At 51.5% G+C, this 19,142-nt stretch overlaps 1 protein-coding gene across 1 annotated transcript; it reads right to left on the reverse strand.

Annotated features, from left to right (window-relative positions):
* Positions 1-1,434: 1,434 nt before the first annotated feature.
* Positions 1,435-18,913, reverse strand: FADS1 (fatty acid desaturase 1). Its single transcript, XM_055284209.2, is given in 13 exon segments — positions 1,435-4,404; positions 4,741-4,866; positions 4,972-5,051; positions 5,302-5,398; positions 5,609-5,706; positions 6,622-6,698; positions 8,569-8,629; positions 13,024-13,152; positions 13,247-13,348; positions 14,771-14,968; positions 15,539-15,649; positions 18,517-18,852; positions 18,854-18,913. Coding segments are annotated over 13 exon segments (1,527 nt in total). The 3' UTR covers positions 1,435-4,352.
* Positions 18,914-19,142: the final 229 nt, after the last annotated feature.

Raw genomic sequence — 19,142 nt, forward strand, 5'->3', positions numbered from 1 at the left:
TTTTTTTTTTTTTTTTGAGACAGAGTCTCTTGCTCTGTCACCCAGGCTGGAGTTCAGTAGTGCGATCTTGGCCCACTGCAGCCTCAGCCTCCTGGGCTCAAGTGATTCTCCCACCTCAGCCTCCCAAGCAGCTGGGATTACAGGCACAGGCCACCATGCCTGGATAATTTTTCAATTTTTTGTAAAGATGGGATCTCACTGTTGCCCAGGCTGGTCTTGAACTCCTGGGTTCAAGCAGTCCTCCCGCCTCGGCCTCCTAAAAGCTAGGATTATGTGTGCCATTCTTTCCCAGTGCTGGGATTACAGGATGAGCCACCTTGCCTGGCGAAATGTTAAGATTTCTTAGGAGTTATTGCCTCAGTGCAGTAGCTCTTAATAATTAAGGGCTTATACCCTGTGGTGGTCAAGAATGTAGTGGTTTTCTTTTGTCTTTTGAAGGTAAGTTTGTCTCCTATAGAATTTTGTTAACCTAACTTTCTGTGTACACACTGCAGGGAAGATTAATGATGCCTACAAATGTTTTTGCTCAGAAGAGCTGTTCTAGTTGGATGGTTAAGAGGCATTGCTCTGCAGTCAAGCTCTGAGGGATCACACTTGCAGAGAAAGATTTAGGCAGATAGGGAATCTTTGGAAACCAGAAATGAGTTTAAAAGTAAAGAGAGGCCAGGCGCAGTGGCTCACGCCTATAATCCCAGCACTTTGGGAGGCCGAGGCGGGTGGATCACCTGAGGTCAGGAGTTCAAGACCAGCCTGGCCACCATGGTGAAACCCTGTCTCTACTAAAAATAAATTAGCTGGGCGTGGTGGTGCAAGCTTGTAATCCCAGCTACCCGGGAGGCTGAAGCAGGAGAATTGCTTGGACCCAGGAGGTGGAGGTTGCAATCAGCTGAGATCACGCCACTGCACTCCAGCCTGGGCAACAAGAGTGAAACTCTGGTCTCAAAAAAAAAAAAAAGAAAAAAATTAGCCTGAGGTGGGAAGATGGCTTGCAGCCCGGAGGCAGAGAATGCAGTGAACTAAGATGGCAGCACCACTGCACTCCAGCCTGGGCCATACAGCCAGACCTTGTCTCAAAACAAGTAAGTAAAAATAAAGAGAAAATAATTCAAAATGGAAAGCTGAAGGACAAAAGGGCAAGGACATTGCCTCATGAATAGGAGGAAGTGATACATGTGAAACTTGGTGAGATTATTGACAGTTTCACATTTGAACACAGGAGTCATCAGAAGGACTTTGCCTTGCTCTTCCTTGCCATACTCCACCCTTGCCTTGGTGTTTTCTGGAGGGTCCTGATGTTTCTTCCTCTTCCCAATACAAAGGGGAGTCTAGTGATTTAAGAAGTTAGAGCACAGAGAGGTGAACAGTAACTCGTAGCAGAGGTACTCAGGAATCCTGTGCACACACAGATGAACATCATGGGTTACAAATGAAGTCTTTTGGTCAAAATTAACTTTATTTTTCAACTTCATAGGGATGTGATAACGAAATTGGCACACACAAAAAGGATACTGATACTGGGCCTGATTAAAAAAATGCCTCTGGCCAGGTTGTAAAAAAATGAAAGTAACAGATAAACATAGAAGTTGGAGTTGTAAAAAAGTGAGTTGGAATTCATTCTGCCATCATCTATTTGACCAGAGGCAGCTTTTCCTCTCTAAGCCTATTTTACATCTGTCAGTGGATTTGAGATCACTCATTTTACCATTGTAACATTCTGAGCCTTTTGTCACTGTGTGTCCCTTTGTGGCCATGTAAGAGACCACACTGCTATAGGCTGAGAAGGTCACAGTGGTTCAGGTGCTTTGAGGAATGGTCTTGGCTCAATAGAGCCTCACTGGTGTTTGCTCAGATTGGGCAGCCTAGGCCCAAAGCTACTTGGCTAAACAGGCTGGTGACACCACACCCAAAACTTAGGTGGCAAAGAATAGTAATAGGAAGGATCAGCACCTATTTTGGAGTGAGGAAGCCAATGGAGGTACAGCTCCTCAATTCTAAGTTGTTTTTTTTTTTTTTTTGAGACAGGGTCTTGTTCTATCACCCCAGGCTGGAGTGCAGTGGTGTGATCTCAGCTCACTCCAGGCTTGACCTCCTGGGCCCAAGTGATCCTCCTGCCTGGACCTCCCAAAAGTGTTGGGATTACAGGCATGAGCCACTGCACCCAGCTTGCTTCTAATTTTCCTACCCAGGCTGTTTTAAACCAAGTTCTCCAGCTAAGTAAAATGTGCCCAAATGGAAAACATCTAAATCTTCTGCAGCCCATTCTTCCTGTGTCTTTGTGTTGGCAAACTTCTAATCTTCCATGTCTTTGTGTTGACAAACCTAACCTTCCATGTCTTTTTGTTAACAAACCTCTAACCTTCCATGTCTTTGTGCTGACAAACCTCTCCATGGGTGGTGCATCTGACCCTATCCCAACATGCCTTAGGACGCTCATCTCCTTGACTGTCTGCCATCCCCTCCCAAAACTAAGTGGAGGCTCTGTCTTTTCCTCCTAGTTTGAGGTTCTCTTCTCCCAGTGTCCAAAATGATCAATATGCCTAGAGTAGATGCTGCTGAAGAGGCAAAGTAGTAATCCCGCCACCTGGAAGCAAAGGCTGTGGGTTGGAGGGGAAAGCGGGTGTGAGGGCTGATCATAAGCCCTAGGAGGCTCCTGAGGCACATTCCTATGTTTGCTCTCTGGAGAGATGGGCTAAACTGTTTATCTTTTAAAAACCAGATGATTAAAAAGTTACATTTTAGTATTACACTGATAGGAATTTAGGATAATCTCTTCTAAAGCCTATTTGGTTTCCAGAAGAGTTAGATACTTGAACAAGAGTGGACAGAGTAAGATACCTAGCTACAGCAATGGCAATCACAAACTGTTCTGTGGTTTTAATCTTCCTATTTCTGATTTAGAAGTATGATCATATTTAATCTTTCTGCTCCTGCTCAAAAATAATTCTATAACATCATTTAGGTTATAGAAAGTTTCTGCTTATAGCCCTTACATTCTTTATGACCAAAATCTGTGTCTTTCCTCATGACTGATAATTATCTCTCAATTTGGTCACTTATGCTAATTGCTATTTTATTAAACTTGAAATTTTAGGTTGGGAAGCAAAGGGAAACCACTAGGCATCCCCTTTGTTTCTAGGGAGAAAAGACTACCTTGTCCCATCTGCTCACTTGCTTATGGGGCTAAAAGTAGACCCCCAGTCCTAGGAGTGTTCTGTTCCTGAGGAGTGGTTAAAGAGGTGAAAAGAAGAGGTGAATTAAAAGATGAAAAGGCTTTTAAATAGCCAGCAACTCTCTCTACCATCTGTTTTGGTAAGAGCTAGCACCTCTTGTTCTCTTTAGACCCTGGAGGGAATAAACCAAAATCAGTGGTTCCAGGATCCTTCAAAGCCAAAAGACCCCAGTACCACTGTCTTGACCTTTGCCCTGCCTGCTTCTGAAACTGGAGAATGGCTTCTCCCAGCAGCCTAAGGTAGACATAGGTCACACCTATCCCTGGGCAGTGAGCTGAGCTCCCACAGACTGAGTTGTGCTGGATCTCATAATTCTAAGCATTAATATTTCCTTGCTGTTGTAATTCTTGCTCATCAGGTTCAACTGCTTTATCCCTCTGAGGTTTGCAAATGAGGATGGAGAAGGCACTGAGAAGTGGACCAGTGAGCTGAGCTCACCCTTTATGAGTGGATTTATTTATTTATTTATTTTTGAAATAGAGTCTTGCTCTGTCGCCCAGGCTGGAGTACAATGGCGTGATCTCAGCTCACTGCAACCTCCACCTCCCCAGTTCAAGCGATTCTCCTGCCTCAGCCTCCTGGGCAGCTGGGATTACAGGCGCGTGCCACCAGGACTGGCTCATTTTTCTATTTTTAGTAGAGACGGGGTTTCACTATGTTGGTCAGGCTGGTCTCGAACTCCTGACCTCGTGATCCGCCTGCCTCGGCCTCCCAAAGTGCTGGGATTACAGGCGTGAGCCACCACGCCCAGCATGAGTGGAATTTTAGTGTTAAATCTCTTCCTGACTCTGGGTTCAGTAGGTCCCTCCTCTTCTGTTACCCTTCTGGTTCTCTCTGTTCACCAACTACGTGCATGTGCCAAACTAGAAAAAGGAAATAATTTACACCCCTGCCCCAACAGCTCCTTCCCTCCTTCTAGGGACTTCTGTGTCCACCCCCCCACTTTGGGTCTTAGAACTGTGGCTAGAAGATAAAAGGGAGGAGTTTGAGTCAGAGTCTTTATGTCCCCAAACCCACCCCCCTCTGAGTATTAAACTATAGTGGCATTGTCCCTCAAGCTCCCTTCTGCTTTGGCTCCAGAGTCTTCCTCCTCCTCTTCCAGACTGGGCAGGGTGGCTGTTGTTATTGGTGAAGATAGGCATCTAGCCAGAGCTGCCCTGACTCCTTTAGTGAGCTGCAGGGACAAAATGGGGCAGACAGTGAGGGAGACAAGCGGAGCTGAACCCACCAGAGATGGAGCAGTGAGGTTAAGGCCTTCTTCCATCTGGAGGCTTTCCTCCCCTCTAGTTTAGAGAAAGCTAGCTTGGGCCATGGTACTGAGGGGAACCTCAATGAGGGCAAACGCCTGACCTGGCCACAGGTCCAATAAAGAATCCTGCCTTTGCCACGGTGAACTCCATCCCACACGACTGGGAACACCTTCTGTTACTCCCCACCCTACATGTCGTCATTTCCATTGCCCTGCCCTCTTTCCTCCCTACCGGCCATCTTCCTGGTCTCAGATACTCACTGGATGATGTCGGCGAAGGCTGACAGCAGGGGCTTCGACTGGTACTCTATGCCATGCTTGGCACACAAGGACTGCACCAGGGGAGCCACTTTGTGATAATTGTGTCGAGGCATCGTGGGAAAAAGACTTCAGGGAGAACGGGGGAGTCAGTGGTTCCTGCTTCTCTGCTCCCACCTGTACCCAACACTTACACCCTCCCCAGAACCCTGCTTCCCCAGGCTCCCTACTCACTGGTGCTCAATCTGGAAGTTGAGGTGTCCACTGAACCAGTCATTGAAGGCAGACTTGTGGACGTTGCATGTGGCCTGGAGCTGGAGGAAAAGGTCAGGGGAGAGCATGTTGAGTATCAGATGGAAAGGCCAGCCCAGCATTCTCCAGGTAAAGCTGGCTGAGGAAGGGACATGAGACTGTCTTGGTCACTCCCTTCACATGGTAGCAGAACAAGAGCCTCAGGCTAATGCGAAAATGCTGTTTGGGGGACTTTTTGTTTTTGCTATTTTCACCTACCACCCTTTTCAATAGTTGTGTTATGCTCCAGTCTTCTGAGTGACTGTCCCTTACCTGGGTGGAAACCCAGTCCATGTTCCGGTCATGATCAATGTGCATGGGGATATGGTTCATCTGTGTCACCCACACAAACCAGTTGCTTTCCAGGAACCTGTTGGATATGTTACACAGACAAAAACAGTACACACAGAGCCCAGAATTCTGATTTCCCCCTCAGATAACTGCTCCAGCCCATCTACTTTCCCAAGCCAACTCCTGAAACACCCACTCTTACCCAAAGCCCCAGCACGGCCCCTAGACCAGAAGGGTCACTCCCCAACATTTCCTTCACCAGTCCCTATCCGCCCCGACCAAATACTACCTGACTATGAAGAAAAGGCTCAGGAAGGCTTTCAGCCCCAATAGTGGCACATAAGTGAGGAAGAAGCGAACGTAGAAGGTAATCATCCAGGCCAAGTCCTACAGTGAGAAAAGCAGCGAGCATAACAGTCACCAACAACTCTTCCTCTTCCTCTCAGCAGCTCTTTCTTTGCATGGTGCAGCCATTCTCCTGGGTATCCAGACTCAGTCATCTTCAGCTTCTCAGGGGTCCAATCCTGTAATATCTAGTGCCACTGCTCCTTTCTTCCATTCCCATTGGCACCCCCCAGCCCTTCTTGCATGTCCCCTTCAAAAGTACCAAGGCCTACAAGGTCTCCTTGCCTCTAGCTCTTCCCAGCCAATCTAAATCCTTCAGCATGCTGCCAAATGAATCTGCCAGGACCATGGCTCAGTCCATGCCAGTGCCCTGATCAAATCTCTCATCACTGAACCAAGCACCATACTCTTCTCCTGATACTAGTCCTCCACAATATGTCTGGTGGTCAAACTTACCCCTCATTTCCAGCTTCTCTGCTCAGAGTTCATCCCCCCTGCCCCACCTCTGCCTGTCAGAAACCCTGCCCAGCCTCAAGGCCAGCTAGAAAAGTGACTTCACAAAGCCAGGTGCAGTCAGGCCCCTTTTGGAGTCCCCAGAACCTATTGCCTTTACCTCTTTTCTGATTAACAACCACATTCTGCTTCATCAGAAGTTTCCTTGAAAGTAGGCATTGTCTCTCATTCATCTTCCCCATTCCCAACTCAGCCCCCTGGCATTATGCCCAGTACAGGAACCTCTGAGACACTGACCGCATGAAATTACACATTGGGAATCAGGCTGCCTGCTAAGCTCAAATCATTCTGTCCCACTTAGAGATAAGGAGGATCTGTGTCTGGTTCTATTATTTTGTTCTAAATTAGGCCTGGAGTCAGTCTTAGTTTCCCCTGGGGAACCCCTATCCCCCACTCTGGGTGCTGGAGACAAGGATGTGGGCTTCTTGGGCCATGGATACTCACCACCCACTTCTTTCGCTGGATAACAAAATAGAAAACATACCACTGGAAGTAGAGGGGCAGCAAGGCTGGGGGCCCAACTGGGGAGGAAACCGAGACAAAGAGGAGGCATGAGCACAGGAAGGTCATGAAAGGGCTGGTTGATGCTGGAGAGATGGCCTCTAGCAGGGGGCTGCCTCTTCCAACCATCCCTTCTGTCTCCCCTCCAGCTGCTTGAGTGCTCTGCAATCCACTGGAATCAGCAGGCACTGAAGGTGGGCATAAATCCAAGTCTGGGGAAGGCAAAAACTCCCAAGAGGATGCCAGGGAAGGTGAGCACTCGTCAGTGACAGGCGCTTGGGAACTCAGGCCCCACGCTTGGGACTTGCTCTGCTCCCACACCTTTATTATTTTTCATTTTTCTTCTCTTTTCTACATACACACTCCATGGATCCCACACTTTTAAAAGGGTGCTAATACTCTCTTACTTACCTTGGCCACAGCCCTGTCCCTACAGTCATCTGCCCTTTGTTCCTGGCAGCTCCACCATGCAGGTGAAGGGGCAGGGGCAGGAAAGTGTGTGTGTGTTGGGAGGGACCCTGTGGATCCTTCACAGGCTGTGAAGCTCACTTCCTTAAACTAGGGAGATGGGCTTGTGCCACCCCAATCTGAAGCCCTGGAGGTCAGCTGTGGGATGGAACAGAGGGGCCTCTCTTGAAAGAAAACTGGGAGTTGAAGAAGTGTTGCATTCTACATGCTGCCTCATTTCCTTTTCTGTAGCCCTTCTCTGTGGCACCTGATGCAACCCATAACTCCTAGCATGACAATGCTCACCCATGGCTCCTCCATCTTGATGTGCCATGGATTCTAAAACTATTTCTTCCAGAGGTCTCTGCTCTACCCTTCTGCCCCATCACCTTTCTCTATTAGTGATAGTTGGTGATAGGCAGTTAGGGTGAATTCCTTCAAACTAAAATAAGATCAGTGGACTCCTTCCCTTCCTTCTTTAAAAAATTTGAAAATTTAAAGGCATTTAAAGCTCATTTTAGGCATTATGGAGCAGAGTTGTTGTTGTTTTAGAAATAAGATCTCACTCCTGCCCAGGCTGGAGTGCAGTGGCACAATCAGAGCTTACTGCAGCCTCAAACTCCTGGGCTCAAAGGATGCTCCCACTTGTTTCCCTAGTAGCTGGGACAGACTTTTTTTTTTTTTTTTTTTTTTTTTTGAGACGGAGTCTAGCTCTGTCACCCAGGCTGGAGTGCAGTGGCGCGATCTCGGCTCACTGCAAGCTCCGCCTCCCGGGTTCACGCCATTCTCCTGCCTCAGCCTCTCCAAGTAGCTGGGACTACAGGCGCCCGCCACCACGCCCGGCTAATTTTTTGTATTTTTAGTAGAGACGGGGTTTCACCGTGGTCTCGATCTCCTGACCTCGTGATCCGCCCGCCTCGGCCTCCCAAAGTGCTGGGATTACAAGCGTGAGCCACCACACCCGGCCTGGGACAGACTTTTAAAGCTGGGAATATGTGGCAGTCATCAGAAAGATCTTCTCAGTTCTAACAGCTCTTCCATTCTCTCCTCAGGACCCATCCTTCCAGAACTATCTATACCTTTGTTCCTCTGGGGGTTGGACTGGGCTCTACCAGGTTACCTTGGCCCATCTTGACAAAGTTTAAGATAAGGTTGAGGATGAAGCAAGAGGCCCCTCTATACCCCAAACACCCAGCTTCCTAGTGGAAACTGGGGTTGGATGGGAAGAACTAGTTTGCCTTCAACCAATCATCAGCCTAACTTCACTTCGCTCAGCTGAGATGGCAAACTGCTGTCATGCAGGGAGTAACTGGGAGTGGAGGTGGGGTACTTCCTCTAGCCCCTTTCCTTAAAATACCATAATCCCTTGGAGAGCCACATCCTCCTCATTCCCTCAGCATTCCCTCCTGAGGCAGCTCCCCTGTGTTGGATGGGGACACTCACTTAGGAAGAAGTATTTGTGCTGGTGGTTGTATGGCATATATTTTTTCTTCTGTTTCCCAAGCTGTGAAGAAAAGCAAACACATGAGCATTCGGAGACCAGTGATTCCTCCCTCTGTGACCTTGACCTTTCCCTGCTTGGAGGTTTAGGCCTCCTCCAGGGCTGACAGCTTGTTGGTGCTATTGGAAAGCTCCAAGAGGCCCAGCCTTACCTCCAGCACATGGAACATGAAGCCCTAGGCTGTAATCTGCAGAGCGTGTCACACCATAGTCTGCGGCTGGATGGCCCATGCTCACATGAGGGTTGTGCACAGCACAGAGTCTACAGGACCACAGGCCCTCTTGTGTTCATTCTCTTTGTCATGAGGTTTCCAGGCCCCACTGCCCTCTCCCCTTTCTCCCAAATAAATAAATACTTTTTTATTTGTTTATTTTTTAGATAGAGTCTCGCTCTTGTTGCCCAGGCTGGAGTGCAATGGCATGATCTCAGCTCACCACAACTTCCGCCTCCCTGGGTTCAAGCGATTCTCCTGCCTCAGCCTCCCGAGTAGCTAGGATTACAGGCATGTGCCGCCACGCCCAGCTAATTTTGTATTTTTAGTAGAGATGGGGTTTCTCCATGTTGTTCAGGCTGGTCTCGAACTCCCAACCTCAGGTGATCCACCCACCTCAGCCTCCCAAAGTGCTGGGATTACAGGTGTGAGGCACTGTGCCTGGCCGCCATCATGCTTTTTCACATCAGAATCTCCATGGACAACCATATCTGCCCCTATACAGGTTAAGTATTCCCTCTATATCCAGCCCCTACTTCTCCCCATCAAAATCTTTTGGTCTCTTGACTTAAACATGAGCTTTATCAAATCCCCTGAAGGCTAATTCGAGTTTGGCAAATATTTCTGGAAAAGACACCAACAACAATTTGGCAATCTGAAGGTTCCAGCAGTTTTCCCCAGTAGGTGGTGCTTATTTTTTATAAGCCGAGCTGCTGAAGAGACAGGCTGGGGCCACCATGTCAGCCAGCCAGCCTAGAACCCCTGGTGTGGGCTCACAAACAAGACAGCAAAGTTCTGCTGTCTCACTCCATGACTATGTCTGCATCGCACTCCAATTAGTTCAGGTAACCAGACAACCACAAGGGCACAAGAGGAGCACTCAACCCCTGAGCAGAGCTCTAGCTCACCCTTCCATGTGTCCACAGTTCATTTATTGAGAGCTTATTCTGTACAAGGCACTTCAGCTAGATGAAACATCCTTTCTACATTAACAGATTCAAGTACTTGAGCACCTACTGTGTGCCAGGCTATGTTCTAGATGCTCAGGATACAGAGGCGAACAATACAGACTTCCCACCCTCATGGAGTTTATAACCTTAGGGGATGAAGCTGGTGATAAATTTGTAAACAGAGACCGGGTACAGTGGCTCACGCCTGTAATCCCAGCACTTTGGGAGGCTGAGGTGGGCGGACTGCATGAGCCCAGGAGTTCGAGACCAGCCTGGGCAACATGGCGAAACCACGTCTCTACTAAAAACACAAAAATTAGCCAGGCTTGGTGGCACGCACCTGTAGTCCCAGCTACTGAGGAGGCTGAGGCAGGAGAATCTCTTGAACTTGGGAGGCGGAGGTTGTAGTGAGCTGAGACCGCACCATTGCACTCCAGCCTGGGCAACAGAGCGAGACTCTGTCTCAAAAATAAAAAAATAAAAAAAAAAATAAAGATTTGGGACCCAAAATAGCCTTTCTTCTCCCCTGCCAGCTATGAGGCTGAGGATGGGCTGCCTGTTAGTGAATGCCTGGGCAAGAGGCTGCTTGGTTCCATCCCTCTGGGGATGTTGATGCCTGTGCTGACCCCATGACATCCACATCAGTGCCTCTCAAAATTCCTGGAGGACAAGGAGGGGCAGGGGGCACTGCCCTAAATAGAACCCTTCTGACCACCAAGGGTCTAAACATAATGGGACAAGTTATAGGGATCATAAAGGCATTTGCCATTCAAGGAGGAAGCAATGGATGGGGCTCCTTTCCATAACAGTTCCACAATAGGAGGCCACCTTGGTGGGGTGGGGCTCTGCCCCACCCATCCCACCAAGCAAGGGTGCCCCTTTTTCAATTTTTCCCTCAGTAAATGTTGCTCGAGATGGGGTGATTCTCACCACCACATCCAGGTCCTCAGCAAGCATTGTTTACACTGCCTCCAAAACATCCCAAATCCATTGGCTTCATCTGCTCCTCCGTGGTCTGGCCTGGACTCGCTCCAGCCTCCTCACTGAGGTTATATCTGTGATTATACCTACCCTCTATAATTCATCCTCTCCACCTCCAGCCAGAGCAAGCCTTTTAAAGTGCAAAGCAGTTGCTGTACCCACCAGAAACCCTCCTGTGACTCCCCATTGCTATTGGAATAAAACCCAAACTTCTTACCACACCCTTACCATGGCTTTCTAAGGCCCTACATGATCTGGCCCCTCCCTAGTTTTCTGGTCTTCTCATTCTCATTGCTTACTGTCCCTGAACATCCAGGAGCCTTTGTACTTGACTGTTCTCTCTGTTCCAAATGTTCCTTCCCTGAATTTTTGCAGTGCTGGCCCTTTTCATCATTCAGGTCTCAGTTCAGATGTCAGCACCTGAAGGAGGCCATATCTGATCATGACTACCTCTCAGTTTCTGTCATATTTTACTGTTTTTAATCTGTAAGTTATGTTGAGCTCTGTTTACAATTTTTTTTTGTTTTAATCTTTTAAAAAAATTATTATTTTTACACACAGGTTGCGCTGTTACCCAGGCTGGAGTGCAGTGGCGTGATCATACTCACTGCAGCCTTCACCTCCTGGGCTCAAGCGATGCTCCCGCCTCAGCCTCCCAAGTAGATGGGACCACAGGCACGTGCCAACTGCGTCCCTTCATTCTCTATTTTTGATGTCTGCTGATAGGAATTTCCTGAAAACCCAAGTACCAAGAAGCAATAAAGGTAGTGGTGTGAGACTGTTCCCTTCCACTTAACCTGCCCATGTCTTTTTTTTAAACCCTCTGTAGTGACAGTAGAAATGCACAAGCCCCATGCCACTGCCCAGCAAATAACCACACTGCCCTTGAAGCAGCCATGGGAGTCAGACGGGGGACAGGGCTGCTTCATCATCTGCACAGTACTGACCATAATGGTATCGGACATGTAACAAACCAAGTCCATGCTCATGATGGGAAAATAAGAACATTATGGACAGGTGGTGCATGAACCTCAAGCTATGAGCTCCTCATGCCAGGCCAGCCACTACTGCCAAAGCCCTTTCAAAGTTCTCATGGCCAGGGGCGAGAGGAGAGCCAGGCTACCTTGAACTCATGCCTAGAACTGAAATGTGTTTTAACGACAATTTAATTCCTGGCAAGCTGAAATGTCACAAAGTAGAGGAGATGGACCTGGAAGAACTCTGCAGCCTAGAGCCTTGGGACAAAGGGCTTTAAATTAACTTTCCAAATAATTCTGCTGGCATCTCAGAATCTTCCATTGCCTAATGCTCACTAAAAGCTCACCAGATCTCCACCCCCAGGCATTATTCCTTCAGCAGCTACATTATTTCTGCTTACAACTTCAGATGACAACTCAAACCCAATGCTGACCACCCAGGAAGTCAGGCTGGGGATCAGCAGGGTGGGAAGTAGTACTCAGTGAATGAATGTTCCAGATATTGGACATCAAAGAAGAGTAAGACAGTCCAGCCCTGGACAGAGAAGACTGTGACAAGAAGGATACCTAAGTGTGGGAGAGAAATACAAAGTGCAAGGGGAATGCTCGCCTGGGGCAAGAGTGTCAAAAAAGCACCTCCAGGAGGTGCCATCAGTACCTTCAAGGATAGGCCATCTCATCATTTGGATCCTTCTGGTCATCCTCTGGATCCTTTGTAAAACGAGGTGCCTTTTATGCAGTAACGGTTTGCTGACTGAACTCTCTTTTTTTTTTTTTTTTTGAGACGGAGTCTCGCTCTTTCACCCAGGCTGGAGTGCAGTGGCGCGATCTCGGCTCACTGCAGGCTCCGCCCCCCGGGGTTCACGCCATTCTCCTGCCTCAGCCTCCCGCGTAGCTGGGACTACAGGCGCCTGCCACCACGCCCGGCTAATTTTTTGTATTTTTAGTAGAGACGGGGTTTCGCCGTGTTAGCCAGGATGGTCTCGATCTCCTGACCTCGTGATCCGCCCGCCTCGGCCTCCCAAAGTACTGGGATTACAGGTGTGAGCCACCGTGCCCGGCCTGCTGACTGAACTCTCTAGGGAGGATGGTGATTCCCTCCTGGGCAGCCCCCATTTACTGCCTGTTGCCTTCCAGAACTTCCAAAATGGCAAAAGCCCCAGCCAGCCCAGCCCCAGTGTCTTGCCCACACTGACAACATCGTGGGCATCTTCCCCAACCCCCCTATGTTGGCTGCCTCCTATTCCCCAAGACCTTTCCACCGATACCTCCACACACCTCCACAGAGAGGATCTTCCCCAAGGCAAAGAAGAAGGGATGCATGTTGATGTCTGGGTCTTTGCGGAAGCAATTGGGCTTGGCATGGTGCTGGAAGTGCATGTGGTTCCACCAACTGGCGGGAGCCCCCTACAGAAAAGCAGGGACACGAGTATGAAAAGCTTCCCCCGAGGCAGCCCTTAATTGCCTGAAGTTTTAAAGAGCCCCTCCCCATCCCACTGACCTTCAGGTGGCCAATCACAAAATGATGTAGCAGATGGTTCCACTTTGAGGTGCTGAAGACCGACAGGTGCCCAAAGTCATGCTGCAGCCAGCCAGCCTGGGCCTAGGTGAGAAGAGTTAACACTGAGAGCAGCCCACCAGCCTCAGTGTCCCCTTCACTGACCTCGATGCCTCCTTCAGCCTCTCCCACTTCCTTCATCTGCCAAGGCCTGTGATGCACCTCAGGAGTCAGGAAACATGGGTCCTGTCCTAGTTCTGCCTCTGCCACTGACTCACATGTGAGTTGGGGCAAATCACCATCCCTTCTGTGTTCTTCTGTTTCGCCAGCTCCGAAGCTCATGACTTTTTTTTTTTTTTTTTTTTTTTTGAGACAGTTTTGTTCTTGTTGCCCAGGCTGGAGTGCAATGGTGCGGTTTCAGGTCACTGCAACCTCCACCTCCTGGGTTCAAGTAATTCTCCTACCTCAGCCTCCCAAGTAGCTGGGATTACAGGTGCCTGCCACCATGTCTGGCTGATTTTTTTGTATTTTTAATAAGAGTTGGGGTTTCACCATGTTGGCCAGGCTGGTCTCGAACTCCTGACCTCAGGTGATCTGCCCACCTCGGCCTCCCAAACTGCTGGGATAACAGGCGTGAGCCACCACTCCTGGCCTGTTTTGAGAGACAGAGTGTCGCTCTGTTGCCCAGGCTGGAGTGCAATGGTGTCAGCTCACTGCAACCTCCGCTTCGCAGGTTCAAGCAATTCTCCTGCCTCAGCCTCCCATGTAGCTGGGATTGCAGGCACCCGCCACCACTCCCAGCTAATTGCTGTATTTTAATAGAGATGGAGTTTCACCATGTTGGCCAGGTGGTCTCGAACTCCTCACCTCAAATGATCTGCCCGTCTTGGCCTCCTAAGGTACTGGTATTACAGGCATGAGCCACTGTGCCTGGCCTTTTTGTATTTTTAGTAGAGGTGGGGTTTCACCACGTTGGCCAGGCTGGTCTTGAACTGGTCGCAAGTGATCCAGCCACCTTGGCCTCCCAAAGTGCTAGGATTACAGGCATGAGCTACCACGCCCGGCGTGAAGCTCATGGCGTATGATGGACTGACATCCAGAATACAGAAAGGACTCAAACATGAGCAGAAGGCTTGCCAAATGGGTCTTGACAGTCAAGAATTAGTGCTCAATCATTTTTAACATATTGGGCAATGTCAGTGGTGGGGAGGGAGCCAAGCTTTGCTAAGAAACCAGAAACTTGGTTCCTGGCACAGGTGGGCTGTGGCAGAGAACAAACCGCGTAGGAAGAAGGGAACCTTTGGAGAAGCAGCTAAAAAGGCAGTGAGAGAAATGAAGATGCCCATATGGCTAAAGAGCAGACAGGTGAAGACAGTGGAATGCATGTTCCTGCACTCACTCTCCTGCATACCTTCAGATCTGCCCTACTTGGAGGGCAGGAATTCTTGGCCTTCCTCAAACACCCAAGGAGCTTTTCCCCAGGGATGCTGAGCATTGCTGTGCACTTGACAAGTCAAAGGCTCTCACCTGAGCTGCACTGAGCAGCACCGCACAGAGGAGGAAGGGCAAAAAGGACGTCCCGAAGACCCAAAGGGTGAGCCAGGCTGCACCATCCAGCAGCAAGATGTGCAGCAGGTACAGCAGGAAGAAGACATGGTTGGCCTTCATGAGCCCCATCTGCTCCACTGTGGCCCGCAGCTCCCGGAACTCATCAGTCAGCTCTTTCTGCAGAAGAGGAGGAGGAGCTGTTATTCTTCTCATCTGCACCCCAACACTACTGGAGACAAGGGCCCTCTCAGGCTCAAGGACCTCCCACTGAGGTAGCTGTGGGAAGTCCACAATCCTAGGCAAAGATACTATGACAATGAGGATGACAGGAGGAGGTGCTATGGGATAGTGCCTAAGAGTTCAGGGGACTTAAGTTCTTGCTCTGCCATTTACTAACTGTGTGATCCTTGGCTGTGTTGCTTAACCTCCCTGAGCCTGTTATCTCATCTGTAAATGTGTGAGAGTTATGAGTTTATGCTTGGCGCATAGTAAGTGCTCATATTGATGATGATAACAATGATGGCAGCCATGGTAGTGGCAGTCTTGGGGGAGCCATAGGTTGCAAAGCCATGCTCCCTTGGGCCTGTGACCTCATGACTATGCAAGAGAAGCAGGGACCTCAAGACTCCCCAAAGCTACTACTGACTATGATTACTATGACTGTGATCCCATCTAGACTCTCCTTCTACCCCCTCTCTGTCCCCCTCAACAACCAATAGTTGCCACATAGCAAACACAGGGTCTTACATTCTTGGTGGGCTCAAAGCTGGGCTGCTCCGGAGACAGTTCTCCAATCAGGAGAGAGTCCATATACTTCTTCACAAGGCCCTTGTTGATGTGGAAGGCCACAAAGGGATCCTGCAAGTGCCGGGAGAAGATGAAAGGTGAGGGAGCCAGCCCCCTGGACTCCGGCAGTGTTCGCACCCAAGGCCATCCTCCTGCCCGCCAGGATAAAACCCAAGTTGAAGTGAGAGGTGAAGCCAAATGGACTTCCTGGGTCGAATGCGGACTTGGAGAACTTTTCTGTAGCTAGAGGTTTGTAAAATGCACCAATCTGTGCTCTTTAGCTAGCTAGAGGTAAAATGGACCAATCAGCACCCTGTAAAGTGGACCAATTAGCAGGACATGAGCAGGGGCAAATAAGGGAATAAAAGTTGCTCTCCTCCCACCCCCAACGTCCAGCAGCGGCAACCTGCTCAGGTCCTCTTCCACGCTGTGGAAGCTTTGTTCTTTGCTCTTCACAACAAATCTTGCTACTGCTCACTCTTTGGGTCCAGGCCACCTGTAAGAGCTGTAACACTCACTGCGAAGGTCCATGGCTTCATTCTTGAAGTCAGCAAGACCACGAACCCACCTGAAGGAACCAACTCCGGACACAGAAGCACAGGCCATATCCCTAGGCCCAGCTGCCCTTTGAGGGTGCTCCCAGGTGTCCACAGTTTAAGATCACCGAGCATCTGCTCTAGTTAGAAGGATGCATCAAGGAATGGGAAGCTTTGGCTGAGGGGGACCACCAAGAAACACCTGCCTGGGCTGGCCTTTCCCCTGGGTGTGTCCACAGACAGCTTTTGCCCAAGAATTTCAGTATAGGTGAGAAACAGGAGGGATGGGTGGGGCTGTGTCGGGGGTTGGTTCCTTCCGGTGGGTGTGGTCTCACTTCAAGAATGAAGCCCTGGACCTTCGCGGTGAGTGTTAATAGCTCTTAAAGGTGGCCCAGACCCAAAGAGTGAGCAGCAGCAAGATTTAGTGTGAAGAGCAAAAGAACAAAGCTTCCAGAGCCTGGAAGGGAACTGGAGCGGGTTGCCGCAGCTGGCTGGGGTGGCCAGCTTTTATTCTCTTAGTTGTCCCTGCCCATGTTCTGCTAATTGGTCCATTTTACAGAGCACTGATTGGCTCATTTTACAAACTTCTAGCTAGCTACAGAGCGCCGATTGGTGCGTTTTTACAGAGCACTGATTGATGCATTTTACAAACTTCTAGATACAGTAAAGTTCTCTAGGTCCCCACTCGACCCAGCAAGTCCAGCTGGCTTCACCTCTCAGGGCTATGAGACTTCCGTCCCTTCTTGCGGGTCTTTTAAAAAGTCCCTTTCCTCTCTTAGCTAGGGTTCTCCAAAAACCACGAAGAGGAAGACTTCCCTACGTCCGAACTGGGGCACTTCTGCGTTTCCCTTTCCCTCCACCGTTGTTCTGGGTAGGGCTCCACATTTCCCTAAGCACTCTGGCCACCCCCTGCCCCAAGGCAGCTAATTTGGGTTGTGCAAGGTAAGGTCCATGGTGATTAAGATTCACGTCCGCAGCTCCGGGCCCTGTAAGTGATGCGGCGGGCCCTGTAAGTGATGCGGCGTGTGGGGCGAGGGCCGGGGCGGAGCCGGCGGCCGGTGGCACCACACATCCGGACCAATCGCCGTCCCCGCCGCGGCATCCCCGGCCCCAAATCACACTGCGGGAAGCCCCAGCGTTGGTGCCTGTTTCGTCTGCGCATGCGCAGGCCCACGCCTGCGGCCTTGGCCGCAGTCAGGGCTCCTGAGTGGTCACTCTAGTTGGCCCGCGCAAGCTCTGGCCTCGCCCCCTAGGCTGGTCGCGTCAGAGGGTGGGGCGGGTCTTCGCCCCGCAGCGTCTAAGCTCTGCTGCGACGTTATGGGAACCCTAGTGACCCGCGGCACACTCTGGGACGCCAGGGTAGTGGATAGGGACAGTGGAGGGCGTCACGCTGCAGGGCACGGTATCAGAGAGGGATGCAAGGGGAGGGGACGCCATTCTGGCCGCCAAGGGGGAAATGCGGTGAAGCGAACGCCCCGACTTTCGAGTCCCTAGGGCTGAGTCCCCAGCACTCCAACCCAGCAGAGAGGTGCCGGGGCCTTAGCTCTGAGGGCTGTGGTCTAGAAAGAGAAGGAGCAGGCCCGGGGCTGGGGGGCGCGCCGACCCCGCAGTGAGACCAAGGGAAGAAGGGACAGGACCCCGCGAAGGGCCTACCGCCCCGGAGCGTAAACAGCGGTCCGCTCCGCGGAATAGCTGAAGACCTCGCTGGCCTGCGGCTCAGTGGCCTCCCCAGCGATTCAAGAACAGCTCTGGGGGTCCTCGCTAAGTGTATGCCATTCCCAATCCCTTATGTACGCCAGCGGCTGCTTGCCCTCCCCGGCCAGTGCTGTCCCTTCCGCGTCCTCCAGTCTTCACACGACGCAGGGGTCCCCAAGGCAGCGGTCTCCCCAAGCTTCCCGTTTCAGCCCCATCCTCGAGAATGGGCTCCTTTCTTGCTCCCTCTCCGCTCCTGCTGGCGAGTGGGGACCGGCACCTAGGTCCAGACGCGGCTGCGCTGCCTCTCCTAGCCATCGAGACAGGATGTGACTCCCTCCCCTGACCACTGACCCCCTCCCTCCCCAGGCGGCCTGCATCCTTGCTCTCCTCCCTCCTGGCCCACCCAGCTCGGGGTCCTGTCCGCGCCCGGAGACCTGAGGCTCGGGGTTGCAGACGGAATGCATGGCAGGGCGGCGGGGCCCTTTGTGTGTGCGTGTTGCTGGCCTCCATCCCCACTCCCCAGACTCCACTTCTCAAGGCCTCTCTCCCGCCTTTTCATCCCGCATCCGCAGGACACCCAATCACCGGGCAACAGGTATGATCAACGCCTCCGGGCTTTCCTCCGAATTAGTCGGTGTTTGGCTCCGGGTGCCCTGCACTCAGCCTCCGGTCCCGCCCTCTCCTGTGCCCCCGCCTGGCTGCGCTCACCGTGGCATCCTGCCCGGCGTAGTGGCTGATGACCCGGGAGCCCCCTGGATGCCGGCGGGTGAACTCGCTGATGTTGTACACCTTACGGTCGATCACTAGCCACCGCTCCTCGCACCCTGAGCGCTGCGCCACCTCGTCCCAGGTGAAGTAGCGCGGGGTAGGTCCCTGAGCCGGGGTCTCGGCGGCCACCGGGTCGGGGGCCATGGCTGGCTTGGCGACGCTGCGCGCCGGCCCGGCAGGGGCTGTCAGGCGCGTGCTCGGGGTCCGCGGGCTGCAGGAGTGGGTTTGCTGGCGCGCGCCCAGAGCCAGCCGCCTGCGCGCCGGGTTTTCAGCACCGCGGCGCGGACCTGCGGCCCTCGCAGCGCAGACCTCCGGACCTCGCAGCGCGCGTTCCCATTGGCCGAGCCTCGTGGCGCGGGGAGCGAGACCCCGCCCCCCGGCGGGTCTTGGGCAACTCACAGCTGGGCGGCCAACACGCGCCCCCTCGCGGGCTCCGTGAAGGCGTCGCCGCCGGATTCCACTTCCTGACGTCAGGCGGGCGTCGCGGCGTTGGCTCCCAGGGGGCGCCGCGATAGGAATAGCGGTTCCCGTGCAGGCCCTGGGTGCGGGGCCCGGCCGGGCCGGGC

The sequence above is a fragment of the Symphalangus syndactylus genome, chromosome 1 (assembly GCF_028878055.3).
Source record: "Symphalangus syndactylus isolate Jambi chromosome 1, NHGRI_mSymSyn1-v2.1_pri, whole genome shotgun sequence".
Lineage (NCBI taxonomy): Eukaryota > Metazoa > Chordata > Mammalia > Primates > Hylobatidae > Symphalangus > Symphalangus syndactylus.